Raw genomic sequence first — 13,191 nt, 5'->3', positions numbered from 1 at the left:
ACATGATTACACGTGATGGCTCATTATATTCGTGTAAAGATGGTGAAACTGTGACTTCCTATTTAATAGTCAGCTTGTTTCACGTTAGATTCTCATTCTACTTCAGCCATTATAAGATCTGCAAAATATGTTGATGTTTGCTCAACTACATTTGTTAAACAATTGCCTTTTTACCAATGTCTGCATAATCTTCTTTTTCCAAAAACCCTAAATTTGTTGCTTAATTTAATGATGTGCCTCCTCCATGAAATCCAAGTTTTCAGACCTCCTGCCTAACTGTCATAGTACAGGCAGTGGATCCAGATGCAGTTTGGAATTCCTGGGTGATGGTCTGGATAGATGTCTGCCTATTACACATTACGACCCTCTTCAATTGTCTGCGGTCTCTGTCAGTCAACAGACGAGGTCCGCCTGTATGCTTTTTTGCTGTACATGTCCCTTCACACTTCCACTTCACTATCACATAGAAAACAGTGGACTTAGGGATGTTTAGGAGTGTGGGAATCTCGCATACAGACATATGACACAAGTGACACCCAATCACCAGACCACGTTCGAAGTCTGTGAGTTCCGCGAAGTGCCCCGTTCTGCTCCCTCACAATGCCTAATGATTACTGAGGTCCCTGATATGGAGTACCTGGTAGTAGGTGGCAGCACAATGCACCTGATATGAAAAACTTATGTTTTTGGGGGTGTTTGGATACTTTTGATCACTCTGTGTTTTGCAATCACTCAGTTATGAATAAACAAAAAGCAAAAAATTCTTTGTTCAAGCAGAATTCAGCTTATCAGTGGGCACTATCCATGGCATAGTAACCTCTCACAAAGCTCCTACTGCCCAGTCAGTGCAATGACATGTTCCTTCAACTTGATTGTGTGTCAGTGTCATTAACTGTGCCTGTCAACAGTGCATTCATTTACATTGTAGTATATGTCAAATATCAACTTAACTCTCTTTCACACATAACTTTTTCACATTTATCCAGGGAAATGATTGTCTCAGTGATGTATTTAAAATAGCTACAAGTTCACCCAATTTTGTAGGATAGTCTTAGCATGTTTAAAAAATGCACCATATCCTCACTGGGCAAAGTACTGGTCAAAACTAGAACAAAGTCCTACAAAGATCTGTCTGGAAACAAATCCCTGTTGAGATGTGGGCCATTGTGTTGAGAAAAGTCAGTAGAACAGTGGTGTAGGCTGCCTTCCTATCGATGTTCATTGCCATTTCTTCTTGGTTGTACTCGTCTCTGTACTTAGTCCTCTGATAATGATGCTGTTGTCAGATAAAGCACTTACTACTGTCTCCTACATCAACCATCCAATACATATTGTTTTGAGGTTGTGGTGACATCAGAACAAGATTAGTGATTCCATGGATTGTGAACAATGTAGGCTTCAACAATGAAATGGAATCCTATTATTGCATTTGGGAAATGCCTGGTTATCATTTAACCAGTATCATTAATCAAAGGTACAATGCCATGTGTGCTGAAGGACATCGTAAAAATCCCATTCCATCTGGGAAAAAAGGGGGGGAGGGGGGGGATGAATGATATCGTTTGATGCAGTAGCATGCTTTCCCGATTCAATTGACCTAAAGTCCATATAATTCTGGATATGGTGTGCTCCACATCCCTCAACAATGAGAACCTGTTACAGGAGCGTAAGTGTCATGGATGTAACAAAATCCACTGGCATTCAAGTGCATGCAAGAGTTCATTACTCTTTGAGGAGGAGGTCTGAAGAATGTGTAAGACAGAATGGTGACCGTTTGAGCTCCTCATGTAGTATCAGCAGGCAGGTGGCTGTCATAGACCAGAATGGTCCATACCTCAAGTATTTGCTTCTGGATATACATTTATAGAAAGTTTTAACCTAGTTTCGACCAGTACTATCTTCTGTAAGAATATGGAACACTTAAAAAAAAAAGAACACACACATGGTGGGGGAGGGGGGGGGGGAGTAGAAAACTAAACAGATGATTGTGTTGTGTTGTTTTCTTGTTACAGGACCCAGATTTGTTGCTTTTTTTTCCTACCCAAGCTGACAACTCCATTTTAGTTTGTTGACCACCTGGAACCGAAACAGAAATCATACTACTGATCAATCATGCCACAAAAGATTTAAAGGTCATGTCCAGATTCATTCACAGTGATTTTGCTCTCTGTATATGAAAATAAACTCTTTGAATTTTGATGGTAGATTCTCTGTGTTTCTGTAGCAAATTTATTTTAATATAAAAACAAAATGTACTCATTTTCTTTTTGCAGATGAAACTTTACAACCGTAACTTCCCTGCCACAGAACGAATTGAATACATGGGATGGGTCAATGAAGGAATACTCAACAACAATCAACCATGGCAAAATTACAAACCACGTTTCTTAACACTGAAAGGAACTGATGTGTTGTTGTTTGACTCACCTCCAGTAAGAGACAGTATTGTACTTTTAGTTACAGGATATTATTAGCTTTCCAATCTGCTGACACTAGATTTAAACCATAATTACATGCAAAGTATTAAGCTCTTACTTATGCATTTCATTCTACAGATTTGTTTATTATGTCTCCTTTGAATATACTGTTTTTGCTGGATGAGAAGTGAAAAAATAAAGTGAAGCTTCATTGCTTTACTTCCAATTGCAGAACAGTGAAATCCACTAAAGGGTAAACAATAACTGTCACAAAACATATTTTTGTTGATATCAATGAGTTATCTTTGGCTGTTTGATAGAAGTTAATTTAGAGGACTCTTCTTTTCAAGTGCTCAGCCCTAATTACATAATTAAAGAAAGCATCAGTGGTGTTGAAAAACAAAACGACACCATGCAGAGTGTCTTTTGGTGATAGGTAGTGCTCTTAATTTTCAGATGAATTTTCTTCCCAGGTAATAGGATTTATTCGCAGGCCCCTTGAAGAACAAATAGTTCCAGGAAGTAGGGCGTAAAGCTAATTTTGCTCCATCTTTAATGCCATCATTGACATCATACTGTATGCATCAAAAGGATCAAATCTGAAAGAATAAAAATAGCAAATATATCACTTCATCCTCCAATGTCCATGATTAGAGTATAAAAGTCATATTTTTCCAGTTGAGACAACAATAAATTTGGAAGAGTCTGTGTATTTGCTTTTCAAGAAATATTTACTATCCTGTGAAAACATTGTGGAGATCTGCTTAGTTACAGCATAAGTCTCTTGTTTTGTGGCAGCAGACATCAACCAAAAAACAATAGCAGTGTGTTGAAAAATGAAGTAAACATGCCTATAAATACGAAAGCTTTTGCATTGGTTCATTAAATGAATCAGTTGCTGTTACTTTGTATCAGCAAAAATTAACATTTTTAAAAGTGGCAAATACCCCATGCACTGCAGCAACAGGTCCTCAGAAGCATACAGATCATGGTGCAGTGTTTTTCTGGGCAATGCATCATCTATTACAGTGCAAAATCGTCTGCTCAAGCAGATGGATGGTAGGCACAGACACATAGTAGCATGTTGCCACACAGATCCCCCCATCCCTACAAGAAGGAAACAATGGGTTGCAGGACACAGTGGCCACTCCCTACACAGATTTGCAGACTGCCACAGATAATAGAGGTTTTTTTTTTTTTTCAGTGGGGTTGGGACCATTGGCAAAGGTGGAGGGTTATGGTGTGATCTGCATCAGCGTCTGGTGTTTGATGTTGTGAGCTTAGTGCAGGGATAACAATCCACTTCACCACCAGCTTGGATGATGCACGACAGTCGGCAAGCATAGTCAGGTATGCTGTGGTGTGGAGGTGGGGCCTGCTGGAGGATGTGGTGGAGTGCTGGTGCCTGGGCAGATCACACATGGCAGGCAGCTCACTTGAGTGGCATAATGATCACCATCCTGTGCCAGTGCTGTAGCTGCCCACTGCTGCTACCTCTTTTTGTTAGACCAGATCACAGGTTGCAGTGGTGGCATGTCCCAACATCACAGGGATGGTGACAGGTGCCTCAGTGCCAAATTTATAGTGTTGGCACCTTGCAACTCAGGCCAGAGGACCAGTCTGGCAGCAGGTGCAAGTGGCAAGATGTCGTGTGAAGTTCTGCATGGGCAGGGGATCGGGTAAATGGCAGGGTGGCTTCTCGAGTCCCAAATGCTGCCTGTCAGGCTGGCAGCATCTGCCATTGTCACATTTCAGTTCTTGCCAGGTTGATTTTGATGAATGGCAACATGCAAGAGCGGGGGAGATTGGGCATAGTGCCATTTTCAATCAATTAGTTGATGCTGTGGTGGCAATGCCACAGAAACAATCAGAAAATGTCTTCTTCCTGCACTTGAGCACAAAGTGCAGGCCTGGGTACTGTGGGTGGAGTGGTGGCAGCCCAGTGTCCAGCCGAAGCTTGACATGCATGTACAAGTGGAGGTGTCAAGTCATGACAGACTTGCACTTGCCACGGCATTGTGAGGGCGCCAGATGCAGGCACGTCATGCAGTTGAGCAACTACTGTTTGAAGACCAGGGTGCAGGTGGTGGCCAACAAGGGCTGCAACTTAATGGGGTAACCTGGGATGGTAAGCAGCTGCCAATATGCAACTTTGGTGGCAGGTGAACCCAAGACAGTTTTGTGGGCCAAGTCGGTTTTGTGGGCCACCCATAAGCTAGGGTGACAGTTAAGTTGTGGATGACAGGTAAGGACAGCTTTTAGGGTACTGTGAAATCTCTCTACCATGCTGTTAGGAGCAGGGTGGTAATTAGTTATAAAATAACATTTGTTCCGCAAGTTTCAGTAAGTGTTTTAAATAGGTACAGTCGTCATCACATGGTGGAGGCCCCCCCAAAATAGGCCACTTTTACCACCAAGATGTTGGACAGTGGCACAGTTTCCAGCCACTGAGTGAATCTCTTAAAGTGGCCATGTAACAATGGGAGGGGGTCTATAATGTCAATCTGGACATCACAAAAAATAGTCCATCAGTGGGAGAGAAACAGGGGCATGCATGTGATACTCTACCTTTGAGTGTTGGCACAGGAGGCAGATGCAGCCCATTTGATGCAGTCCTGCTGGATACTGGGCCAGACAAAATGCTCCTGCTGAGTGCCACAGATGCATGAACGCTGGGGTGAGACAGGCCATGGAGGTCTTAGAATGCTATCTTGTGGAAGTCGGGGAGGGGGAGGGGGGGGGGGGGGGGAGGTAGGGACCGGTGCACTCTGTGGAGTAACTGGGTGGAAGGAACTCATTTGAATGTGATGCCGGATGTGTAAGTCCATACTGGGGACTGTTTGTGGTTTGAGGTTGAGGCCAGTGTTTGGGTTGCTGCGGTGAGGAGGGGAGGGGGTGCAAGTGGTAAGCTGTTGGGGCAGAGGAGTTCTGACGTTTGTGCACTAATGAGCACTAAGAAATAGTGGAGCATTTAGGCATGCCTACTCACAGCTGCCGCCAGTGTTAGGTGACCACATCCACGGTGCCCATCAGTTTGTGGCATCACTACCAAAATGATAAGGTAAAAATCACCGGCACCCTGAAAGTCTGGGCCACCACTTGCTGGTTGGCTGTCTGTGCACATGTACAGGCATGCATGCACACTGGTTATCACGTGTATCACAGGATGGGGAAGGGCATGGTGCAGGAGGGTGGGAGGGTTGGATGTGTGTGCTTCAGTGTGAAGCTGTCCACCATGGTGGCTACCGCATCAACATCCATATAACTGCGCATAGCTAATGCTGTTCAGACTGCAACGGACAGACTCTGTGAGCCATTTCATGAGTAGCCACATTTTGGGAACAATTGTGGGCTCAGCAAGCGTGTGTAGGTGCTAGAGGAGTTGCAAGGGTCACATATTGGCTTATTCCTCTGATGAAAATTATAAAAATTGTGCATATGTGCACTGCATTTCTGGTGGGGACACCCATCCTCCCACGCTGCCAGCTGGTCTTTTACACCACCATATCTGCCCAACTATGGCGGGTTTGGGATAACTGCAGCAACCAAGGGCACAAGCTGCACAGGGCGAACTTGGTTCAGTCACTGGTAATAGAGAAGCCTGCAACTATTGTCTCCACAGAAACAAGCCACAACTGGGGGTTGCAGTAGTTTAAAGACAGCAGGTGGATAGTGGCATGGGCTAGCTGAGGGCTGGGAGGTGGCGGGGGAGGGGGGGGGGGGGCAGTGCATAGGGTGTTTGCTGTCCCTGCGAGTGGCTCAGGAAAGCATGAAACATGGCCATATGCACTTCTGGATCATGGGGGGGGGTGGGGGTGGGAGTCTGACTTGCCAGAACCAAACTTGATCAGATTCGCCCTGCAACATGATGCTTCACACCTGTATTAGCATTGGAACGATGGAGTAGTGTGCTGTGCTGTGAGTGCTAATCGGGTGGTGGTGGAATGAGATGTTGGTAGTCATTCAGTGCATGCACAGTAAGCTTGATGTCATAAGCACTAACCAGGTGGTGGGGGAACATGGTGTTAGCAGCCACTTGGTGCAGCCGGCCAGAGTGTGAAGTTTGGCCCAGATTCGTGGGTTCAGCTGGTGTCACCAGTCTGGAAATTCAGTTCCTCAACGAAAATTATTTTGCTCAGCATGAAGATAAAATGGATAGATACACCATGAGAACAGTGTAACAAAAACCATCCAAATACTAAACAGTTCCTTTATTGAAATGTTAACAGGAACAATTAACTGCAAACACATTTACATGGGTAAGTTGCCACAAAAATGTCTATGAAAGAATCTTTGAAATGAGGTGGTCCTGCAATCCCCACCACTCATAAAGGCATTACAGCTACACATAAGGGGTGATTACCATCCATGTGTGTGTGTGGCGGGGGGGGAGGGGGGGAAGCACTTTACATAGTTTTTAAGAATACATGAGAAACATCATTAATGTTCTTGAAGTATGGCAAACAGGGCTAATCTAACATTGATCAAGGAAATACACAAATACAAATTGATGAACTTGGAGGTACTGGAAGTGTATGCATCGCACTGTAGTAGTTTGCGTATGCTTCACAAAAAGAGTTCAGAATTTTGCCACACCCAACATAATTTCAATGGGTTCTGTGAGGTGGATACTGGAATCACAACACGGGTGCTGAATAATGCTACCCCGAAGTATGGTGTCAGTTTTGCCTACTAATTCCTCATAGGCCTGCACTGCTAATCTCTTTGTAGATGCACAAAACTGAATCACCACTGATGTCTTCATGTGCCAAGCACGTATCTGGTGCCAGCAGAGAAAACTCATCCTCAGATCCACACAGTTGACAACACATTATCTGCTACAACACAAGATCATCTGCTACAGTAGATGGGTGGCAAGCACGAATGCATAGTAATGTGTTACCGCAGTATTATACAGAAATATGCAGGGAAAATTCTCAGAAACATGCATTATGCACATTAAAACAGGACAAACCACAGGGAAATCAACAAATAAATGTTTTGGATACCGGATGGTAACAAATATCAGAGAGGACATAAATGAATGTGACTGAAAAAACACAGATAAGATAAAGATAGGCAAAAATAAGAAAAAATATATGTAATAATCGAAAAAACTAAAGAAAAAGTAGATACCTGTAACAAAAAAGTCAAAATATAAAATTCTTTTGAAAAGATGAAATAATTAATATTTTAAAAAATTAAAGAAATAGTTGGGTGCCAGATGGATATAATGGCAGAATTAAAAAGAGGGGAAATTAAGGGTAGGAATGAACGTGAGCAACAACAGGAAAAATCAGTGAAATTTGAAGCCCAGTAGGAGGTAAGAAGCAAGCATACATACTACGGAGCATGCTCTGCTGTTGAAGTGCTCAGCTACTGGCATTCAGATTCAAAATCCAAAGTGACATTGAATTATTTTAAACTTAGTATAGACCATTACCTGCCAGGGTAGCTGAGAGCACTGAAGTGCTGCTTTCTGGGCTCAGGTAGGCACACCAGCCCCAGATCAAATCCGCCCGGTGGATTAACGGTGAGGGCTGGTATGTCGGCCAGCCTGGATGTGGTTTTTAGGCAGTTTTCCACATCCTGCAAGGTGAATACTGGGCTGGTCCCCATGTTTCACCTCAGTTACACAACTTGCAGACATCTGCAGGCATTCACACTATTCCATGGCCTACACTAGATCCAGACAACTGGGGTACACTAATTCCATCCCTGGGGGTTCGGGGTTGCGGCAGGAAGGGCATCCGGCCACTCTCTGCAACTAACACTGCCAAATAAATAGTAAAACTAGTAAAATGGCCAATCCCACATGAAGCGAGACAAAGACCCCAAGAAAGAAAGAGTATAGACCAGTGGCCATCAAACTTTTTTGCTCAGTAGCCAATACTGACATTGTGGGAAAGCAACTCAAGCCACATATGTACTGATCTTATTATAAATTGGTGATGTACATAAATTAGTATTTACATGTCTGTAATAGAGTAAATATGTGAGGGCTTGATAAGTTGACCACTGGCCCCCAATAATTGATAATTAAGGTCGTCACCATTCAGAACACTACATATTGACTGTTCTCTGTTTCAGACTGTTGCCACCCTCAGTGACCCCAAAGTTGTGACACTGTTATTACCTGACAAAGTGTTGTGTTGCCTGTGTGATCAGATAATTAATTAAGGACTGTAACTGTTCTTATACACTGGTAGAAAAAAAAATTGCAACACCTAGAGGGAGTTGTGGGACATAAGTGAAAGTTGGTAGACATGTTTCTACATCTGAAAGATGATCTTTGCTCCATCCACACAAGAGTGGTGCTAGTAGCACCACTATGAAGATGCAAATCGGGTCTGTTTTAATAGTGTCACCAGTGGTAACAAGTGAGAGCTCACTGGAGGGCAGGGTGGAGGTGCGCTGTTTTTCCTGATGGAAGCTGGTTCTGCCTCAGTGCTAGTGATGGCCACATGTTGGTTAGCAGGAGGCCAGTTGAGGGTTTGCAACTAATCTGGGTGTGTGTGACACACATTGAACTTGCACCTGGACTTATGGTCTGGGGCACTATTTTGTATGACAGCAGGAGCACTCTCATGGTTATCCCAGGCACTCTGACTGCAAAATTGATTCAACCTGTCGTGCTTTCATTCATGAACAACATTCCAGGTGGTGTTTTCCAACTGTATAACACTCACCCACATACTACTGTTGTAACCCAACATGCTCTACATCGTGTCTACATGTTGCCTTGGCCTACTCATTCACCAGATCTGTCTCCAGTCAACATGCACATTTGTATTCTTGCATTCAACAGTCTGGTAGTTACATCAGTTATTAATGTACCAGCCTGCCACATCTGCAATGACTCACTTGCGCTAACCTGTGATCTTGCAATATTAATCACCTAAATGTGTTACCTGGAAAACTGTATTCCCAAAATTTCATTACTATACAGTAATTATTTTTTGGTGATGTGATTTTTTTTTCTGCCAGTGTTTTAAATGCATTATGCAATATCATTAAAACCCTGCTTGCTAAAGAATCAAACTATCATCTATGAAACAGCTTCAAACATCTGATTACTTTACAAGTGAGTTAATATATTAAATATTTGACGTTAAGCTCATAGGTGAGAATAAATTTAGGAAAGGTTCAAAATTACATTTAAAGTTTGTTGGTAGTTACTAAGTGCTCCAATCATCAAATATTGTATGATTATAGTCAGGGTAATTTGCACTGCAATTTAAGAAAAACCTAGATTTTCATGCATCTCAATGTTTATGGCATTGTATCTCCTGAACTGTGTGTTGTACAATGATATAATTTTGAATGCACATTCAATGGTATATGTAGATACTTTCTGCAAACTATGTTTTGAATAGAATTAGTACTAAAGAAGTGATAAATTAAAATATAACACTGAATGCAGAAGGCTTATGAATGAACAGCGCAAATGTAATAAGATACAATCTTTCTTCTTTCTACGTTTTTTGGGGGACGTCAGCTGTAAAAAGTTTTGTAAAGGTTTTAAATTATGTGCACAATGTGTTGGAAGTTGATAACTGCTCTCATTCTCAAATACTGGATGAATATGGTCTGGGTAATATGTGCACCAACAGCTATGGTGCATTTACACATATGCACAATCTGGCTAATATGTGCACCAACAGCTATGGTACATTTACACATATGCACAGTTTCTAACTGTATATTTGACTTGTTGTGTTAGATCTTTAACATAAGATTGTAGCCCTGGAGGAGTAGATTATAACAGCACTTCAAATTTTTACTTCAATCAATAACTGTATGAAATACTGAAGATCAAATTTTTGTGTCTCGGAATCCTTTAGATATGCATCCTAAAACTGTAATTGGATGACGATGCCCAAGGAAAGCTGTTTAGTAATGTAGATGTGACTATGGGTTTAGTGTTGTAAGATTGCCAGATCCAACGATGTACATTATACCACATGTAATAAGCACTATTTTATTGGTCTGAAGCACATATATACAGATATACACATTTCTTGATTCTCGGTTCATATGTTTTCCGTTTTGCACACGACCACAGACTTCTCACAAAGAGCTTGCCAAACGAAGATGTTACATGCGACTTGGTCGATAGTTGCCACATTAGGCGCCCCCCCCCCCCCCCCCCCCCGGCCCCCCAAATATGAGGACATACATGTAAAGGAAGCACCGGGGGGGGGGGGTTTAAACAGGAACAATACATTACATTACATTAGTAAATGAAATCTTCGAGTCAGCAAGGGGGGTGGATGGTCCTGCCCGACCAGGCGAATCCTTGTACAGCTGTGTGAAGGGATCCAGGGAGGGGATGGTGGGTTGTGGGGAGCTGGTGTAGCGAGCCTGAATACCTGTTGCAGTATGAAGGACTTTTTATCGTTGATGGGTCAGTACCAACAGGTGAGAGGACAGACTGGAAAAGATGAATGTGGGTCAACATGTCATTGGGGAAGCTGGGTCATTTGTAGAATACGAACACATTACCCAGATGCACAACAAAAAACACTTTAGAACTGCAAATGAAATCAGTGTTGGCATCAACTGCCACTTCCGTATAGGGGTTGACAGAATCTCCACATGAGTCATCGTCAGCGACGTCACACATTCTGAGGCTGGCCCCTGATATCTGACTAAATCCTAACAGGGGAGAGGTAGGGAGGCTACCTGTGGGAGGGGGAGTCATCGCATGCATCACTCTGTGGGGGGATGTCACACATACCTGTAGCACTGTCACACAACACACATGCAGGAATGGTTGTCACTCACCCGTGGATTGTTGGTAGATGCCTCATGCAAGACGGGTGTAGCAGGGGGTGGGGGCCGACTGGGTGGGGTATCAGGCTGTTCTCCCAGAGACCACGCCGGTTTGAAGCAACAGACAGATACTGTTTGACGTGTGCCATTAATGAGCACTTCGAACATGTTGTTACGCTGTGATATGACTCTGTGTGGGCCTGAGTATGGGGGGCTGAGTGCTGGTCAGACAGTGTCATTGTGCACCATGATGTGAGTGCATGACACCAAGTCCTTATGCAGGAATACATGAGGAAGTGAGTGTGGTCGAGGAGGGGGCACACGAGTGTTAGTGATTAGCTCCTTAACATGCCTGACGAACGTCAAGTCACAGATTTGATCCAGAGGGAGTGAGGCTCAATCAGCTCTGCTGGGAGAGTGAGGGTTTCTCTGTACAGTACTTCTGACAGAGACGCGCTGAGGTCCTCTTTGTACGCGGCTCAAATGCCTAACATTACCCACGGTAAGGTGACAGCCCACTCACCTCCATGGCACATCAATGATGCTTTAAGCAATCAGTGGCAGTGTTCAACAAGCCCATTTGTCTGGGGATCGTATGTTGTTATCGTAAATTGTTTCACCCCGCGCAGTTCACAAAGGTGCCAGAAGAGGGTGGACTCAAATTGGTGGCCCTGCTTGGTGGTGATATAAGCTGGGCAGCTGAAGTGCGAGATACACATTAATAAAAGGCCTCAGGCCACCATGTCAGCTGTGATAGTAGTGAGGGGAATTACCTCTAACCAGCAGGTAAACCTGTCAATGGTGGACAGTATGTAATGAAAGGGTCTGAGCGGGGTAAGGGCCTGATGATATCGATGTGTATGTGCTGAAATCTTCATTTTGTCACATCGAACATACCCATTGGGGGGCTGTGCATGATGTCCTACTTTTGCATGCTGACAAGCCACACATGCTCGTGCCCAACTGTGACAGGGTGCGCCAAGTTGTGAATACCATTAAAAATGTCCCGGCGGAGAGGTGCAGGAATCACCAGACATATGTGTCCTGTGAAAGTGTTGCACCAGACGGGTGACAAGAACCCAGGAAGTGTCCATAACTCTAGTTTGAGTCCTGTTTTAGGATCAGAGTGCAATGTGGCGAGTTCAGTATCATCTGTTTGCAATTTAGGGAGTTCACTGAGGTCCAGGAGTTCACTGAGGTCCAGTTGTGAAGACAATATCAACACACAAGACAAAAAATTGCCAATGATGTTGTCTGCCCCTCTGATGTAATGTATGTTGTTCATAAACTGGCATATGAGATCCACAAGTCCAAAACGTCTCAGGGATGAGTCCTTGCCTGGGTTGCGAAAAGCATATACCAATGGTTCGTGATTGGTAAATACCATGAGATGGCGACCTCCAATATCATCTTGGAAATATCTAATAGCAGCGTAAATAGCAAATAGTTCCCAGCCATAGGTTGACCATCTACATTGGGAAGTGGACAGTTTGTGGGAGAAAAATCTGAGCAGCTTTACAACAGAACCCATGGATTACTGAAGTACCAACCCCACAGCTTTATCACTCGTGTCTGTAGTAAGCGAGATGGGAGCATCAGAGATGGGATGAGTGAGTGTAATGGCCATCTGTAAGGCTGACTTGAGGTTATCAAATGCACATCACATATCTGGAGTCCACCTGACTGCCCGAGACCCTGAAGTGATTTTTCCCGCAAGAGTATCCATCAGGGGGGCTTCTAGGTCGGTGGCATGGGGAATGTGTTTGCAGTAGTAATTTACAATTCCTAGGAAGTGGCAGAGGCCCTGAAAGTCTTCGGACCAAGGCACCATACTAATAGCCTTGACCCGTTCGGGTAGATGGCGTTGGCAGAAACCATACGGCCCAGAAAAGTGACACTAGTGCAGCGGGATTGTGACTTAGCATTGTTCACTGCGACATTGTTTGTATGTAATAGTTGTAACACTGTATTTAAGTGGTGTTCATGTTCCTCAAGTGAG

General features: G+C 43.6%; 1 protein-coding gene across 1 annotated transcript in view; it reads left to right on the top strand.

Annotated features, from left to right (window-relative positions):
* LOC124544770 (gamma-1-syntrophin) overlaps window positions 1–13,191 on the top strand; it is a 788,763-nt gene that overhangs the window by 719,516 nt on the left and 56,056 nt on the right. Inside the window, exon 7 of the mRNA XM_047123450.1 lies at window positions 2,274–2,432. Within this exon, the coding sequence (XP_046979406.1) occupies window positions 2,274–2,432 (159 nt within the window). The remainder of the gene's footprint in view (window positions 1–2,273; window positions 2,433–13,191) is intronic.

This window comes from Schistocerca americana, chromosome 1, assembly GCF_021461395.2.
Source record: "Schistocerca americana isolate TAMUIC-IGC-003095 chromosome 1, iqSchAmer2.1, whole genome shotgun sequence".
Lineage (NCBI taxonomy): Eukaryota > Metazoa > Arthropoda > Insecta > Orthoptera > Acrididae > Schistocerca > Schistocerca americana.
The sequence above is the reverse complement of the archived record's forward strand: the minus strand, read 5'-3'. Positions and strand labels throughout refer to the sequence as shown.